The 17,592-nt window shown below is 48.2% G+C and overlaps 3 protein-coding genes across 10 annotated transcripts in view; 2 read left to right on the top strand and 1 right to left on the bottom strand.

Annotated features, from left to right (window-relative positions):
* Window positions 1–471, top strand: part of ikbkb (inhibitor of nuclear factor kappa B kinase subunit beta) — a 25,238-nt gene extending 24,767 nt beyond the window's left edge. For all 3 annotated transcript variants that reach the window (XM_064353368.1, XM_064353369.1, XM_064353370.1), the window contains exon 22: window positions 1–471. This exon is cut by the window's left edge and continues 270 nt beyond it. The gene's annotated coding sequence lies outside the window, so the exon portion shown is untranslated.
* A 759-nt stretch (window positions 472–1,230) lies between these two features.
* vdac3 (voltage-dependent anion channel 3) lies at window positions 1,231–11,400 on the bottom strand. 4 transcript variants are annotated; one of them, XR_010332765.1, is made up of 10 exons: window positions 11,250–11,400; window positions 6,696–6,767; window positions 5,749–5,804; window positions 4,675–4,824; window positions 4,211–4,263; window positions 3,768–3,995; window positions 2,811–2,961; window positions 2,278–2,335; window positions 1,790–2,072; window positions 1,231–1,747 (listed from the first exon to the last, which is right to left on the bottom strand). XR_010332765.1 is itself a non-coding variant. In XM_064353397.1 (9 exons), exons 2-9 carry the CDS (start codon window positions 6,760–6,762, stop codon window positions 1,981–1,983), a joined length of 855 nt encoding a protein of 284 aa, XP_064209467.1. In that variant the 5' UTR covers window positions 6,763–6,767; window positions 11,250–11,400; the 3' UTR covers window positions 1,231–1,980. The 4 variants fall into 4 exon arrangements, 2 of the variants coding, with proteins under 2 accessions (XP_064209467.1, XP_064209468.1); XR_010332766.1 differs by having other exon boundaries at window positions 1,834–2,072; XM_064353397.1 differs by having other exon boundaries at window positions 1,231–2,072.
* enkd1 (enkurin domain containing 1) lies at window positions 9,768–17,450 on the top strand. Of its 3 annotated transcripts, none has more exons than XM_064353386.1 (8): window positions 9,768–10,103; window positions 12,768–12,854; window positions 13,001–13,225; window positions 13,463–13,635; window positions 14,150–14,278; window positions 14,826–14,974; window positions 15,295–15,431; window positions 15,828–17,450. In XM_064353386.1, exons 2-8 carry the CDS (start codon window positions 12,770–12,772, stop codon window positions 15,986–15,988), a joined length of 1,059 nt encoding a protein of 352 aa, XP_064209456.1. In that variant the 5' UTR covers window positions 9,768–10,103; window positions 12,768–12,769; the 3' UTR covers window positions 15,989–17,450. The 3 variants fall into 3 exon arrangements, with proteins under 3 accessions (XP_064209456.1, XP_064209455.1, XP_064209454.1); XM_064353385.1 differs by lacking the exon at window positions 9,768–10,103 and adding an exon at window positions 12,008–12,165; XM_064353384.1 differs by lacking the exon at window positions 9,768–10,103 and adding an exon at window positions 12,198–12,631.
* Window positions 17,451–17,592: the final 142 nt, after the last annotated feature.

Here is a 17,592-nt window from a genome sequence, read left to right as displayed (position 1 = left end):
ACTGTCTCCAGTTGGCTTCATGTAAATACTGCCGAATGTGTAATCGATGTCACCCCCTATCAGTAACTGTCACTCACGCGAAGGATTTGGGATACAGACAGGAATTCCTTTACTAGACCCTTCAAGGTTTTCGGTTTAACCGCACAAAAAAAAAAATCCCACCGGATTACATCTGCATTCACCACTACTTTACCGAAATACAGGGTCCATCTTGTTTAATACGTTGGGAGTGTCATCAGCATCACGTGACTCTAAATTCCCATATCTCCAGCGTTTGTGTGCAAGCGCTGCTACAGGTAGGTTACTGTGTTAGATAGTATGACGTCTCTGGCAGAGGGGCTCTTCTGCAGGGCCTTCCCACCTATTTCAGCACTGTGAGAGATGTGATTACTCCGTCAATGAGATGTCTTTAAAAAAAAAAAAAAAAGAATTTTTTTGATATTTATTTTTTAATATAATCAATCAAAGACAGCTGCTCTGTGTCACTGTGTTTCTTTTTTGAACATGCGTGTGATGTCACTAGGAAGAGGTTCGAGGTGAAAGGGAAAGAGGGGCCTTGGGGAGGGGTGGGGGGGGGGTGGCTGGGGCGTCACGGTAACGATGCACAGAATGTGTGCAATTCAACAACAAATACAGAGCCTTCAAGTCTAAACTTGGCTTTTATTTCATAATTAGAATTCCTTATATGGTTGAGGTTTTTTTGATAATCTGCCCTGCCCTGACACACAGTGAGCTGGAGACATTAAAAACAAAAACACAAGAGGTGCTCCACAGATTCCCAGCATGCATTTCAGCCCGCCCACAACTCGAGAAAAGACACCACGAGGGTGGCAGCAGTAGTTATAGCGACGAAAAAGAGTGTACAAAGTGTGACGTTTACGTGCTCCAGGACAAACGTTTAGACTGGGTTGACAGAAGGTGACTGAGGAATAAAGGTGTTGAACACAGGAAGTACAAGAATGCAGCTCACAGTACTGACAGGAAGTGTGCCCAGACCTGCTGCCATACATACCCATGTCACATTCCCGACCCAACTTCCTGTTTCCAAGTTTCCCCAACTGTCAAATCCTCAAACCGGGTGTCACTTGAAACCTTTTTTTGTCCCGTCCTGATCAAAATGGCAGCCAACCAGAGCTGACCAGTGCCAAGCTGTGATCAGTGGCTGTGGATGAGAAATCCCACTAAATTCCTGTCAGTTTATATGCATTAAAAAAAAAAAAAATAAGAGGGTTGATTTAAAGTAGTATTTTATTTAAAAACAAGTCACCGCTTCAACAACACAACTCCCAGGCTTCATTGATATGCTGTTTGAATCAATAGCACACAAAAAAAGAAAAAAAAAAAAAAAACTGACTTTCATCTCTTCTGCACAAACACAGGCAGGTGAATTAACAACAAAATCAAAGCTACAGGTAAATATGCAATAACCCCCCCCTGAAAGACAGGCCATGCTCTCCTACACAAACTGCCTTCTATCCATCCCACCTATGAAAAAAAATACCTAATCAAAACTGCATACAGTTTCTCCTATTTCCACTTAAATATTTCCGGGTCAACTGGTGAGAGACAGAGGCCGCGTTAACGGAGTGACATCACAATGGAGGTCGGCAGTCGGCATGGAAACCTGCAAGGAGTGCGAGTCTCGCCAGGTTTTGTTGCAGTACGGGTTTGTCAAGAGGTGTACTGAGGACTTCAGGGTTAAGGCCAAAACTGTGCTCTGTGTGTGTGTGTGTGTTACAGTGTCTGTCTGTGTGTGTGTGTGTGTGTGTGTGTGTGTGTGTGTGTGCACGTGTGCGTGTCTGTGTGTGTCTGTATCCATGTGTGTGTGTGCACGTGTGTGTGTGTGTCTGTATCCATGTGTGTGTGTGTGTGCGCATGTGTGTGTGTGGTTCCTCGCTCGGAGGGGACTCTGGGGCTTGGTGACTCGTTCTCCCAGCTCTTCGCCAAGGGGTTCCTTGTTTCCCGGGTTCTCCGCCTTCCCTACGCCTCCAGCTCGAACCCGAGCCCCACCTTGTGTCCCCCGGCGTTGAAGTTCTTGCCGTCGACCAGCGCGGAGAGAGTGACCTTCACTCCTACAGAGACAGGGGGGTGGGGGGGGTGATGAATACCCTATCCTGCCCGTAGGACCGCCCCCTCACTGCAGCATACAGGAAATGCACCATATCCCCAGCTCGTAAGAGCGTTGACAAGGTAAACGGGACGTAAAAGCGTTCACACAGGTATCTGGGTAACCAATGGTAACGGGGGGGGTGGGGGGGTGGGGGGGGTGCGGCTCACCTGGCCTGAGGGTGTGTGTGTACCCGACTCCCACCAGACTGGCGTTGTTCACTTTGGCCTGCAGGGGAGAAAAACAAGGAAGTCAGACAGATCCGTCACCATCGCTGGCATTTCAACAGCCAATCAGGAAAAGCCGTGTAGAAGCAGGCCGTAAAAACCGGCCAATGGGGTGGGGGAATGAGAGGTTACCCGCCAGTAGAAATCAGATAGTGTGCACTTCCAAGACCCAAGTTCAACACTGACGCAGTTATACAGCCATGTATGGAAAGGGCTGTTCTAGAAAGTAAACACCAAATGACCACATCCAATTTTAACTATTTAATTCGCTATTTTGCTCGTTTCCAAGTTTGACACACTGATTTATCGAGTTCACAAAATTAACTCGGCTCAATTCAAGTGTTGAGTTTTCAGAACGCGGTGTGGCCATTAGCGAAGTGCGCAGTGCGAACGGCGGGATGTGAGTCGGGGGGGTGGTGGGGGGGTGGGCGTCTGAATCACGCCCTCCGATCGCGGCGCGAAGGCACGTCACTCACAGACAGCGACGCGTCCTTGTCCAGCTGGTACTTGGCGCCGATGCCGAAGCGGGTGTTGTTGCTGCCGGCGGTCCAGGCCAGGCTCACCGCCGTCTCCAGCTGGTCGCTCACCTTCTGGTAGATGGAGCCGCCGAACTCCGTCCCATCATTCCTGCAACAGCCACCAAGCACGCCCAGTTAGACATGACCCCACTGAGCATGCCTAGTCAAGCATAACGCTACCGAGCCTGCTCAGTCAGTCATACTGCCACTGAGCACGCCCAGTCAGACATAACCCCACTGAGCGTGCCCAGTCAGTCATAACCCCACTGAGCGTGCCCAGTCAGACATAACCCCACTGAGCGTGCCCAGTCAGACATAACCCCACTGAGCGTGCCCAGTCAGACATAACCCCACTGAGCGTGCCCAGTCAGACATAACCCCACTGAGCGTGCCCAGTCAGACATGACCCCACTGAGTGTGCCCAATGGGTCATAACCCCACTGAGCATGCCCAGTCAGACATAACCCCACTGAGCGTGCCCAGTCAGACATAACCCCACTGAGCGTGCCCAGTTAGACATAACCCCACTGAGCATGCCCAGTCAAGCATAATGCCACTGAGCATGCCCAGTCAGACATAACCCCACTGAGCGTGCCCAGTCAGACATAACCCCACTGAGCATGCCCAGTCAGTCATAACGCCAACCTCAATGCTCACACCATCAAGCTTACATTTTTACACACAAGCCATTTATACAGCCGGACAATGTGTGAAACAAATCAGGTTAATTAGCTTGGGCATCAAACCTGCAACCCCTCGGTTACAGGCGCAGCTGCACAGTCAGTACACTAAAGCGGTGGTCTTCACTCCGGGTCGTGGTGGTTTGCAGGGTCCGCACGTTTTTTTGTTTTCACCTCGATTTCAGCACCCGGCTCAGACCCAGGAGACCAGGCGGGGCGAGCGAACGGCACTCACACGTTGGTGTGCAGCTGGAAGTCCCCGGCCTTGTAGCCCAGGGCGAAGTTGTTCTGCGCCAGTTTGGACTTGGCGGTGTCGAAGGCCATCTGGTACCCGGCCAGCCAGCCCTCGTACCCCAGCACGGCGGCGGCGTGCACCGTGGGGCCCGCGAAGTCGAAGTCCACGTCGCAGCCCAGGTTCATGTAGTCCCGCTTGTACCCAGTCTTCAGCTTCCCGCTCTTCTTCCTGAAACAGGAGGAGGTGGGGAAAGGGGGGGCAGAGAAGCTGAGGTGTTAAGGTCACGACGTGTGTGTGTGTGTGTGTGTGTGAGTGTGAGTGTGAGTGTGTCTGTGTGTGTGTGTGTGTGAGTGTGAGTGTGAGTGTGTCTGTGTGTGTGTGCGTGCGTGCGTGTAAATGAGTGGTTTAACAGTGCAAAGGGGATCCAGAGAGAGGAGCGTTACCCCGTATTTGGCACAAATGACGTGTCGAAGGTCAGCTTCAGCCCCTGAGCCAACTGCAGAGAAACAGAGAATCTCCGTTACTGTGGAACAAAAGCCAACTGCACGGTTTTACATTACATTACATTCATTTGGCAGATGCTTTTATCCAAAGCGACGTACAAAAAAGTGCATTTCATGATCGTAGACAACTGCTGAACACGGGTTCAGTAAGGTACGATTACATATTTTGTACAGCTATTTCTAGCCGAGAACAATGAACACTATTCTGGTCTAACATCTGCAAAGCCAAACCCTAACTCTGCCTAACGGGAGTGAAGCAACACTGTCTGTCCAATAAAGGCTGTAAACAAGCATAGAAAGCATACAAACTCAGCTAGCCAACATCTGCTAAGGCGAGGACCTCAAAACTGAGATCGTGCTCTGGGTTGCCATGGCCTTGTCAGGCGGGGCAGGGGCCGACTCACCTGGTCCTCCAGGGTGATCTCGGATGTCAGGGTGTTGTCGGTGTTCCACTTCTGGCTGAAGCTCAGGCCCAGGTCCTTGGCCTTGTACTTGGTCTCCAGGGTACCAGCAGCTTTACCTGTGTCTGTGTTGCTGGAGCCAGAGGTGTTGAACTCCTGAGAGAGAGAAAGAGGGAGAGAGAGAGAGAGTGAATGAGAGAGAGTCAGAGAAAAGGAGGAGAGGGAGAGGGCGGGAGGACAGAGAAAGAGGAGGGAGGGAGGGAGTGAGTGAGTGATTGAGAGGAGTGAGGGAGGAAAGGAAGAAGGAAGTGCAGGAGAGAAACTCAGTAAGCCTAGCGTGACGCTGACTAGCGGCAGTACTGCTACATTGCTGCAGCGCTGTGATAAAACAGCTATGCTGACGCAGCGAGGCGCTGATGTTTGAGCTGAGCAAACACTCCTGAAACTGAAACGCCACAAACTCACACACACACACACGCACACACAATCGCGCGCACAGACACACACACACACACACACAACCTTACCATCTGACAGCCGTCCACACAGGCAGCAGGGAGAAAACAGAGAAGAGGAGTTAGAGCTGGAATATAGGGCAACTACATATTCAGCCCAGCGCTAACGCAGGCTGAACATTAGCAGCCGAGCGCTAACGCCGGCCGAACATTAGCAGCCGAGCGCTAACGCAGGCCCAACATTAGCAGCCGAGCGCTAACGCCGGCCGAACATTAGCAGCCGCGCGCTAACGCCGGCCGAACATTAGCAGCCGAGCGCTAACGCCGGCCGAACATTAGCAGCCCAGCGCTAACGCAGGCCGAACATTAGCAGCCGAGCGCTAACGCCGGCCGAACATTAGCAGCCGAGCGCTAACGCAGGCCGAACGTTAGCAGCCGAGCGCTAACGCAGGCCGAACGTTAGCAGCCGAGCGCTAACGCAGGCCGAACGTTAGCAGCTGGTAGACAGAACGCTGGCAGCTGGTATACAGACAGAACGTTGGCAGCTGGTAGGTGGAAGATCAGCAGAGGGAAGGGATAGAGGGTAGAGGGACTCTCACACAGAGCTAGCGCACACGCAGACACTTACAACTCCACTCTGGGACTTTGTCTTCAGGTCCAGCTTCACGGTCCCGAAACCTAGATTGGTGGGGGGGGGGGGATAGAGAGGGGGATAGAGGGGAGGACAGGAGAGGTTTTGAGCAAAGTGTTCAGATGATTGTTGAGAAGAGTTTAGCCGCTAGCTGCTATCAATCAGACACGAAATCAATATCAAGCATTGAAGTGCGGGGCATTTCCCACAGGGGGAGGGGATATTTACACACTAATGTGACCGCATTCACCCCAACATGGGACAGAGAACAGGATGTGATAACATGGTCGTATTAATAACCTTAACATTTTATTTAATATTTAAACATTTAGTGTTTTAGCACTTCTATAGAACACTACCGCATATGCACCAGCAAGGAGAAAAGACTTCCCGATTGGGGCTCAGTGTCACAAACAGACCCCACCCAGCAACTCCAATGAGCATGGAAAATGTGGGGGGGGGGAAAAAAAAAACCCAACCTTAGGGTCATGGGTCAATAGGTCTTGGGTCAAAAGGTCATTGGGAAGCCCTCCAGGGAAAATGATCTGCTCCAATTGCAGATGTATGACCACAGCGGGAATTTGGGGGGGGGGGGGGGGTAGCAGGTGCACAGCCTGCAAACTCATTAAATCTGCTTTACACCCCCCCCAACCAGAGTAATTTTATTACCCAGCACTCACTCTGAAAGCCTCCACAACATTAGCATTACAGCATCCTGTCTGTGTGTGTCTGTGTGTGTGTGTGTGTGTGTGTGTGCGTGTGCATCTGTGTGTGCATGTGTGTGTGTGTACATTTCCATTTTCCCTTGTTTAGATGGAACCACAGCCAGCAGAGGGTTATTGCTCATGCTGGTGGTGTTTCATGGATCAGTGTGTTTTGTTGGGACCGGTGCTTCACCCCAGTTGGGATCAACATGTCCAAACGCGCGCGTCGCCTACCGTAGCCCTTGGAGAAGATGTCTTTGGCAGACTTGCCCAGGTCGGCGTACGCAGGAGGAACAGCCATGGCGTCTGTGGGAGGGACCAGTAAGAGAGACGGGGTTAGTGCAAACAAGGAACAGATTCACTCCTCTCATTGGTCACTCCTCCCAGCACGGCCGGCCCCAGTCCAGGCGACCTTTACCCCCCCCGTTCCAGGGTTGGGGTCCCCAGCAGGACCAGGGCTAGGGGACCTCTGTTTTATATGCTAGTATAGAAACACATTTGCACTGGATGACAAGGTTGAGTTTTGCAGTGTTTGGCCAGAGTGGAGATTCACTGAAATATGAGACACAGTTTTATGTTCACCGACTACAGACAATTCTTCTAAGCAGCCCACCAACAAAATAAACACTGCTCCTCCCAACAGCCAATCAGAGAAGCCCAACCCGTCCTCTCAGCCAATCCAAGCTTCGTCGGTTGCCTGCCAGATATGGACTGGAAAAGCAGGCCAGCTACATGTTATTGGGTCTTAGACCGCAGAAGAAATTGCATCATTGCTTTGTCCGTAGGGGCGTTTCATTCTGAGGTGTCTACACGCAACAGGCTACACTACTGTGACCAATCGGACGTTTCCGCCCACAGTAATGACACAGCAGTACTGCATCCACCCCCTTGGCTTCAGCTGTACATGATTACAACATAAACAAGCCAGGGCCGTGGAGGGTAGAAATCATGGGGGGCAGGCTGGGTCATTTTTAGGACTAGACCAATCCCACTGTTCACAAAACAGCCCCGCCCGCCCCCCCCCCCCCCCTTATTGTGATCAGTGAGTGTCGTGTGTGTGGCCATGAGCATGATCACTGCGTGAGTACTGCGTGCGCTGTGTAGGAGTCCTTTAGTGTGATCAGTGCATGTGCTGTGTAGGAGTCCTTTAGTGTGATCAGTGTGTGTGCTGTGTAGGAGTCCTTTAGTGTGATCAGTGTGTGTGCTGTGTAGGAGTCCTTTAGTGTGATCAGTGTGTGTGTGCTGTGTAGGAGTCCTTTAGTGTGATCAGTGTGTGATCAGTGTGTGTGTGCTGTGTAGGAGTCCTTTAGTGTGATCAGTGTGTGTGTGCTGTGTAGGAGTCCTTTAGTGTGATCAGTGTGTGTGTGCTGTGTAGGAGTCCTTTAGTGTGATCAGTGTGTGTGTGCTGTGTAGGAGTCCTTTAGTGTGATCAGTGCATGTGCTGTGTTGAAGGTGACTTTCCCATTGCCTGACTTGCTCCACCTGCAGGGGTCTCCAGAGGCCAGACCACAGGCTCCCCACCCCACCCCACCCCTCCCCTCCCCATCCCATCCCATTAACCCCACCCCCTCCGCGTCCCTCCTCCCCTCCCCACCTCGCTAACCCCCCCTTCCCACAGCCCAGCTGCTCCACTGCTTTCTTTGTTCTCCATTTCGTTCCTTCCTTTCTCTTGCTTGTTGTCTTCCCTGCAGTATATTTACACCCACTATATTTAAGTCTTCCTTATGCTTCATCTCCTCCCTCCTTTTCTTTTTTCCTTTTTTAGTTACAGATTATTTCCAACGCCGAACGATCACAACCGAAGCGCAGCCCGAGCGTTTCAATGTACGGCACGTTTGGAATGACTGCGCGTTAACCGGTATATCGGATTTCAGAGGTCGTCCCAGTGAACAAACTGGCCTTAAAGCACCGTGTATAAACAGCACTTCCTGCCTTTCCCGCACGCTCCTGTTCCAACCAATCGCGTCACTCTGTGCTGCTCACGTGATCAACATTTAGATTCCAGAACCAGTCACAAAAGGACAACCACGTTAGATACAGGAGCCCTTTACAGCGCTGCTGTTCCAGAAGAATGGAACCAGCGGTCAGGTTGCCAGGGGTGACCGTTAATGAGTGGCACCACAGATTCCAACTGCCACTTCTATCAAGAGGAACAGGGCTGGTAACCATACAGTGTTTCTCTGTCGATATTCTATTCTATCCACTATGTGCTAACAGGTTAAAGTGATCCCAGATAAGGGCCTGAATTCAGGAAGTGTCACGGAGCAAGAGCACTCAGTCCTTGTTCCAGCCGGATCCCCTGTCAGATAAAACTCTGTACAGATCCCAGATCAGCTCAGTAGCGCAGGGACCCGGGATCCTGGCCTGCTCTGGAGGCAGAGCCCAGCTCAGGAAGCGAAGCTACGGGCACCAAACACAGCTCTGTTGTCACAGCGCTGAGGGAACATTATAAGCTGTCCTGGGGGAGCTGGGGAATGGATGAGACAGCCTGAATTTGCCTGTGTCAGTCACCCCCCCCCCCTCCAAGGCCCCCCATGTCCCCCAGGGACTCAACTCTATTATTAGATCCAGTGAACCTGACACTGAGCTTCATGTGACCTGAAGCTTACGAAATACGTGGTTTTCCAAAAACCTGAATGAGCCCCCCAGCCCCTGCCCCTGCCCTCCCGCACCCCAATCACACACAACTGAGTAACAAACACCCCTGCACTGCCTGACCCCTGCAGGTGAAACAGGCTCCAGACACTGAGGGACACCAGCACTCCATCTGAGGACACACGTTAGCTACTGCCAACACAGCCTAAATCAAACTGATCAGAGAGCTTGGTAAATATGCAGTGAGCCAGCACTGGTGTGTGACACAGGTCATTAAATCACTTTGATGTCGAGGATTACAGCGAGAGTAAACCATCTGCTCTGGGTGAGATGTTATACTAACGCCAACATACAGGCCAGCAGTAGCGGCGAGTTAATGACACAACGGGCTTTTTTGTAAGAAGAGGAAGTCCATGAATGGGGCAGGGTCCCTCACTGGCCTGCAGTAAAAACATTTCACCACTAGAGGCGAAGAGCACAGGCAGTACCAGCTCAGTTCTGGTATTGATAACGGCGCAAGAAATTCAAGAAAATGTGATATGGCTTGTGTCCGTTGGATAAGGGTGTGTGCAGGCGAGTTACACCTCAGGAATGCATTAAAGCTATCTGTGGTGCCGTGACTTTTACACTGCGGCTCACTTTACAGGGAATTATAACGCCAGCGCCGAAATTTCACAATACTGCATCGTTACTTCTCGCATGTCAAAGCTACAAACGACAGGCACATAAAGACATTGTATGCCTTTTATACAATGTCTTCTAGATCTAATAACACACGTAAATAATACAATGTGAATGTTATCAATTGTAATAACTGGCTATACAGGCGACTTGTGTCTGTAGATACAAACAGCGAAAGTAAAATGTAACATTATGGGCCACAAATCGATAGACTCAATGTATAGTTATCTCGATCAATAGTCTTATCTCGTGTACCTTAATGTGTTACTATTTCAAAGACGACTTTCACAACAAGTGAATGCAACGGAGATTTGAATTTGGCTTGCTACCCATAGGAGGAAGCCAACTCAATTCGTCTCCAATGAGGTAAATGGGTAGGATTAATCGTGCGGTTTTTGTGTCACTTTGCATTTTAATTTAATTTGTACCATTTATCGCCAGGTTTTTCTCTGACATGTCTCCATTTCCTAATACTTTCCAAAGCTCTCTTGTTAACAGCAGGTGCTCTATGAGGACAATCAGATCACACAATGAGTCAAGCGTTAAAGAATGTAATGCTCGCCAGCTAGCAATGCACATTAGACGAATGTGCTGCTTAGAATAACAGCAATTTTAACTTTTTTACATTTTTTTTTTATGTTCAAAATCTATTGTTATTTAACAACCTCGCTGAGTTGTGAGCACGAACGCAGTAGACCGACCGTCACATCACCTTCGGTTTGGTTTCTTACACAATAGGCAACGATTTCGTGGCCCTTGCATCAGAAAACGTGCCGTGAGAAAAACCTGCCAGACCGTTTCCGTCATCCATTTAGAGCTATACTGATATCATCCTTCCCACACTACATAAAACCGAAGGCAATAACGTATAACGAGATAAGATCAATTTGGCGGTTGCGACCTCATGATCATGACATGTAGTGAAAGTAAAACCAGAAGCCAGCCAGAGATCAACCATTGTTGGGTCCCGGCTCGCTCAGTAAGTCAATGAGCGCCAGACAGCAGTAGTTTTGCGTATAAAAACACATATTTAAGAAATGATAATACGCCATGTGGAAATTCTGTATAATAGCAACGCCATGGACTTGACGTTTCCTTTCGGAATTCCAAGCTTGACACACGAGGGACGAACACAATACAACCCTGGTACAAGTAGCAAGCCGGCTAATTATTAACGTTAGCACCCAAAGCGCTAACAACCAGCACTTCCTTACTCTACTTTCAACGACTTTCGAGATTTGGGAAGACGTTTAAAAACACAGACATACTGGGGGATTGGATTAATATCCGGCCTCGCCTGTACAGTCAGTCGTGTGGCAGTGATCCTGGCATTGGCACTGGGAAGCAGGGCCCTCCTAGTATACTGCGTTGACTAACCGAACAGTGTGTTCTAACGTTGCTGCTGCAGCAGGGACGAATTAGGGACGAACACGCCAACACAGTCAGAAAGTACATGTTACACACCATTCCCAAACATTCCCTGTTCCCACAGCAGAATAACGCTGTTCTTACCGTTTCGTTGTGAGAAGCACTAAGCACGGCGCTTCTGATCGGACTGAAGTAGGACACGGTGAAGGAGAGAGGTGTGCACAGTGCGCATGCGCAATACTTGCCGAAGGGGGCGGGGAGAGGGGCAGCTGTTGTATAATTGTTATTGGTGAGGCTGGTATAATTTATAGTATATTACTTCATGGATAATCTTTAATCTAAAGTATTTTATTGTTTTAGCAAATGAAATTGTTTTTCTTTTTTTTTTGTACTTCTTTGTGAAATGGCGTTTCTGTTGCAAGCTAACTACCACCCATACATACATAAAGATGACTGTAAGAGGAAGTGTTGAAACAACCTACCCCCACGCCCAATATCCTATAGGAAATCAATTTCCGTACGGTCAGGCAGACCATAACAAAATGTGCTAGAGCATTCCAGAGTGTTCTTCCAATGTGATTTGTCTTCTTTGCTAATACTTCACATTAGCCTTAACACTGTATGGGTACCAAATTATGTCTGATGAAAATGATTGTTAACAGAACATAATCCGAATGACTACAGAGTCCGGGGGGAACAAATCACAGAACAAAGCACTGCATAGCGAGGATGCATGTTGAAAGTAGTGTTCACTACGAAATTACTTGCACTCGAAAATGTAGTATGTCACTATGTAAAAATCATTATATCTGGTTTAAATTATTATTCGTATCTTAATATTTGTATGATTCAATACAATTAGATTTTACCGCCAGTTAATTTCTACGAGCGCCGTTTTACAGAATCGTGCCAAAAGGGGGCGCGCTCCTAACCAAGGTTGCTATGGTGACCAGTTTAGCTTGAGGAAACATTGAACGTCATCATTCTGCGTGTCATTCGGGGGTGACCGGTTGGTGTTAAGCTCCTGTTTGTGGTTTTAATTTATACGTAATACCAAAAGGTAATGTGTCGTGTAGTGCTCCTGCATTCTTATTTAGCATCTTAACATACTGGTACCATTGACTTCAACGATGTTTACAGCTAGGTAGCTGCCTGAGAGCTGGTAACAACAACCTGGCGTTATGTAACTTGATGCTAAAATTGGCTCGGTAGCACTTATTTGGGTAGCCATGCAATTTAGCAAGCTTGTCATCGCCAGTGAGTGGCCAGCGCTAGCTCTGTGTAGCAATTGTTTTTTTTTGTTGGTGCCAAAAATAAAATGGTTTGTTTAGTGAGGTGGAAAACTACATCAGTAATTTAATACAGTTGCATTGGGTTGCCAGTTATTAAGTAGCAAGCTAACGATGACTAATATATGCGTAATTAACAAGTAGGTAACCATAGGTAGTCTATATAGCTAGTTGGCAAGCAGAAATTGCCTTTCTGAAATTGGATAAATGTGACACCAAGTTGGCATCTCATGAAAGGTAATTTAATGTTATGTATTAAAATAACGTATCCGTTTTGGTAACCAGGACATGGTTTGTTCTTAAACTGAACGTAGATAAATAGCTCGGGCAGTGTTTATTTATTTATTTTTCCATCTGCTCTGTTATATCGCAGCAATGTGTGAAGGTCCCTCTATGATATCTGGACCCATCCCGCCGGACCCCACTCTTTTCCCCGAGTACTACAGAAGACCTGCCTCTGGTAATGTTGCCTGCACCGCGCCACACTAAATCTCGGATTAATAATGATACTGGATTAACGGCCATTGCCGATATGAAGCGCCTTTAAATTCCTTTAATTGTGCTTGTCCTCGTCGCTGTCCCCGTCCCTTGCCGTTCTCTCCCCAGCTAGAGGACGTTTGGAGGGGAACGCTGAGGCGAATGCAGCCCTGCTGTTGGGTCCTTTAGCCCCGGATCCCTCGCTGTATCCGGGGTGCTACAGCGCACGTGCCCCACCTCCCCGTCGGATCGGCGCCAATGCCACGCACATCCTGGAGAGGGACCGCAAGGGGATGGTGGGGTCCCTGCTCGCACTAGAGGGGGTCGCTCTTCACCCCAGCCCCCCCAGACTCAGTAAGGGCACATTTCTCTGGTAATATCACGTGGCTACATTCTATTTTGTTTGTGCAGGTGGTGGCTTTGAGGGTATAGGAAAAGATTGGCTAAAAATGATCTTGCAGTTGTTCAAGTGTGTTGTGTAGACTACCATCCATATTTTGCCACAGAATGCCAGTTCACAGGCAGCTCCCCCTCATATAAGAGCTGACAGTCCACAGGCAGGAGTTTTACCAGGTATCTATGGTGTCTCAGAGCAGCAGGTGCGGGATTATGGGAAGGAGAATGTGCGGAGGCTCCGGGAGATCCAAAAACGCTGCCGGGAGCAGGAAGCAGAGAGGGAGCGCAGCCGTCCTGTTCCTGTCAAGGCTCTCTGGACCTCCCCCAAGTACCAGGATGTGCCCTCTAAAGTGATGACCCATCTGCAGGTGAGTTGGAGCTCTAGAGCTTGAGACAGTGGCTCAGAATCTCAGTCAATGTCAGGCTGATTATTATCATATGTACTGAAATCATTTGACCCAACTGTAGTTAATAGAACGTAGAAAGGCTTTATATGAAAATAAAAAAATGTAAAAAAGTTTTGCATACATGGTCATAATGAATCAGGCAGACTAGTGTTCAGCTGGTGTATTTTGCCAAATTTCCGTGATTTAAGAAATAATGTATCCTAATGCTGTAGCTTCCGTTGTGCTCCAGCAGATGGTGCTGTAACCACTTGCATTTTCAAAGACAACATTCGGCATGTCAACTTCTGCTCTTTTCTTGCAGATGGCATTGCACTTTCTGGGCTATCGCCGATAGAATTTGACATAAAAACAAATACACCCACACTAGGGCAATAATAGTATAGTAATTCAGTATTCTGTAATTCCTCACTGAATTTAGGCAACTCAACCCTAAATTCTACTCCCTGTCTGTGCTTCCCTGCTGTCTCCCTCCTAGGAGACCAGCCCCCCCAAGAAGCCAGAATGCCAGAATTTCCTGAAAGGACATTCCCGCTGCGGCTCCGCTGGTCTGCCCCGCCCACGCTCCAGCCCCTCCCCCAACACTGGCTCCTCCCCCCACTCTGAGGTCAGCCTAGTGTGACATTACATTACATTACATTACAGGCATTTAGCAGACGCTCTTATCCAGAGCGACTTACACAACTTTTTACATAGCACTTTACATTGTATCCATTTATACAGCTGGATATATACTGAAGCAATGCAGGTTAAGTACCTTGCTCAAGGGTACAACGGCAGTGTCCTTACCCGGGAATCGAACCTGCAACCTTTCGGTTACAAGCGCAGTTCCTTACCCACTGTGCCACACTCCGTCCGTGACTGATGTATGCACCTCCACGTACTGTGCTGCTGGGAAGGTTTTGTGGGTGTGGCTGCATAGCTGATGTACATCTTGTGTTAAAGCAGGGTGATCTTTGCTGTGGATTTTTCGTGCTGGTGTTGTGTTGAGTAATGTTGGAGCTGATGTGCTGAGTGATGTTGATGCCGATGTTGTGATACGTTGAGTATTTTTGGTGGTGAGGTGTTGAGTGATATTGGTGCTAACATGGTGAGCAATGTTGGTGCTGATGTGTTGAGTAACGTTGGTGCTGACGTTATGTTATGTTGTGCAGATATGCGTGCAGGGCAGGGCTGTGGATTTTGTGAGCTTCAACGCCCGCTCAGCTGGAAAGGCCTCTCTACGCCGCTCACAGTCCCTGCAGAACCTGGCACCCAAACAAGCCCCGCCCACTCCCTCACAGAAGGGCCGTGTGCCGCAATAGTGAGTGACACCCGAACACTGCACCCCAACACAGGAGCTCCCTAATGGGGGTCACCCAAACACTGCACCCCAACACAGGAGCTCCCTAATGGGGGTCACCCAAACACTGCACCCTAACACAGGAGCTCCCGAATGGGGGTCACCAAAATGCTGCTCTCTAACACAGCAATCTTCAAATATTGGTTACCCAGGCTCTGGGGAAACTATAGTGTGGGTTATATAGTGTGGGTTTTGTGACATTTTGTGATTGTTAAGGTGCTTTTTAATGCCACAGAAATGTAAAAATCTCCTTTGCGCTCTTTCTGTCTCCCTCTCTGCAGTCTGGAGGAGAGGAAACAACAGTGGCGTCGTGAGGAAGAGGAGAGGAGGAAGAACATACCTGATCCCTCCATCCCACCTGGACACACCCAGATGTCCGAGCAGGAGAGACTGGAAACGCTGGAGTCTCTCAAAAACAGTACGCCATCTTTAAACTCCAACCCCTCCTCATTTCAGTCTATAAGGCAGTACGCCATCTTTAAACTCCAACCCCTCCTCATTTCAGTCTGTAAGGCAGTACGCCATCTTTAAACTCCAACCCCTCCTCATTTCAGTCTATAAGGCAGTACGCCATCTTTAAACTCCAACCCCTCCTCATTTCAGTCTATAAGGCAGTACGCCATCTTTAAACTCCAACCCCTCCTCATTTCAGTCTATAAGGCAGTACGCCATCTTTAAACTCAACTCCCACCTCCTTTCACTGGATTCCAATGGTACTAAATCATACTTGCATGACTGACTTCCTTACTCTTTTCAGAAAATCATCATTTAAATTATGAAACCTCCTTCTCTCCCTCCCCTCTCCCCTCTCCAGCCCAGCAGTCCCTGGTGAAGGAGCTTCTCTCACTCCCAGTCCGAGTCGACACTTTGAGCGTCCGCACGCGGCGAGCTCAACTGGACCGTAAACTGTCTGAGGTGGAGGAGGCCATCAAGATCTTCTCGAGGGACAAGGTCTACGTCAAGATCGATTCCTAACAGCCCTGGTTCTGGGGGGTCCAAACGAGGACTGCTGTCCTCACACTGCTGTCCGGTGCTTGAGGGTTTTTAATTGGACTAAGCACATACAGAGCAACTGTGCAGACGATGTTTGTCTGCAGAAGAAGCTGTAACAATCCATTCCCACTTCCAGTATAACCAGGACGCATTTTTGGCAAGAGCTGTGAAACAGAATTTGTCTGTGAATCAGACTTAGTTCTCAGCTGCTAATGACTTGCTGAAATATGAACTGAATAGCAGCCTTCTGGTTTTCATACAGCTCCCAGCTCTGTCCGGCACTGAGTGTTTTGTCCACGGGCCATTCTGTAGGCTTAGCCGACGCCGTCTTTGGAACATCAATTATGTAAATGCACAAATTTGTGTGTGGAATTATAATAGATTCTAGTCGCGAGCTGGAACTTGATCCGGGGGGGGGGGGGGGGGACAGCACTGTCCACATCTTCAGCTGTCAATGTTCAGATTGAGAAGAGAAGCACCGGTGTTTGGAGGCTGTCGTATGGATAGCTGGGTTTGAGAGGACAGTGTTCTGGCGGTATGTAACCATAGCAATTCCACGAGGGGTGCAAGGTACCATAGACTCTTATAGACCCACCAGATACTCCGCTCTGTTTTTCTGATATTTCTGCCCCCACTGAAGCCAAAACATTCCAGTTTAATATGTCTTCTGAATGTTTGAGAAAGCGTGTCAGCAAGTATAGTACTGTGGCAATAGATGCTCTGTACTGTAATACAGCACCAGAACCTCCTGTAGTTAAGGATCAGAGAAGATGGAAGGAACACAGGGGCTCAGTATCTGGTGACGCGACGGAAGTAAAAGTAATTCTGTTTTACTTTCATTAAATACTTAAACAAATTTTCAGACGGTGTCTGAAACGTCCTACTATTTTACATTACAGTGTACAGTTAACATTGTTGTCATATTTGCCGTCATCCATGTACAGTACATTACAAACATGATGCATTTTTTTAGAATATGAATATGAAGAAAGGTATTTTACAGCTACTGACTACAGTGGGAATAAACAGATTATGACAAAGAGATTAAATCAAAGTATATATTAACTCCAAGCTGTCACATTTACTGTGATTTTGAAGTGTGTTGTACATAATACCAACCCTACATAGGGTGTGAATAGGCCATGCAGGAGTGCTACGTCATCATACTGTCTAATATGGCTTCTCTATGAAATCCCGCAATGGAAGTCAGTATGGAGTAGTGTTAATTTGGAGCACCCTGTGACAGTCTGTGTTGCTTTCTGTATATATTGATTTATGTTTATATAGTACTTATGAAGGCATAATGCAGTTCTTATGAAGGTTTTTACAGTCTTACACTTCACAGGAGTGTATGTCTGTCTCAATTTTCCAAATCCTGTTCCGTTGAGAATTTTGGCAAGGGATTTATTCTGTCTGTTGACTGATTCTTTACCCAGTTTTTTTTTTTTTTAACGAATATTGGTGTAAATATATGTTTCATGATAATTTAATAGACTTCAATAAACTGTGAAGAACGATTTAAATTGCTATTCGGTAGTATTTGTGAGTTTATTGCAGTATTTTACCAGTGATTTTTTAAAATCACG

The sequence above is a fragment of the Anguilla rostrata genome, chromosome 10, assembly GCF_018555375.3.
Source record: "Anguilla rostrata isolate EN2019 chromosome 10, ASM1855537v3, whole genome shotgun sequence".
Lineage (NCBI taxonomy): Eukaryota > Metazoa > Chordata > Actinopteri > Anguilliformes > Anguillidae > Anguilla > Anguilla rostrata.
Note: the sequence above shows the minus strand (reverse complement) of the source record. Positions and strands in the feature narration are given on the sequence as shown.

Bases quoted from the DNA above. Each gene is read 5' to 3' on its own strand.
- vdac3 (XM_064353397.1), bottom strand. From the start codon at position 6,762: ATGGCTGTTCCTCCTGCGTACGCCGACCTGGGCAAGTCTGCCAAAGAC. The intron at 4,264-4,674 runs GTGAGTCGGCCC...GTTTCTCTGCAG, and splicing joins AGATCACCCTGGAGGACCAG to TTGGCTCAGGGGCTGAAGCT. The intron at 2,962-3,767 runs GTGAGTGCCGTT...TGGCTGTTGCAG, and splicing joins TTCCAGCTGCACACCAACGT to GAATGATGGGACGGAGTTCG.
- enkd1 (XM_064353384.1), top strand. The intron at 14,279-14,825 runs GTCAGCCTAGTG...TATGTTGTGCAG, and splicing joins GCTCCTCCCCCCACTCTGAG to ATATGCGTGCAGGGCAGGGC. The intron at 14,975-15,294 runs GTGAGTGACACC...CCCTCTCTGCAG, and splicing joins AAGGGCCGTGTGCCGCAATA to TCTGGAGGAGAGGAAACAAC.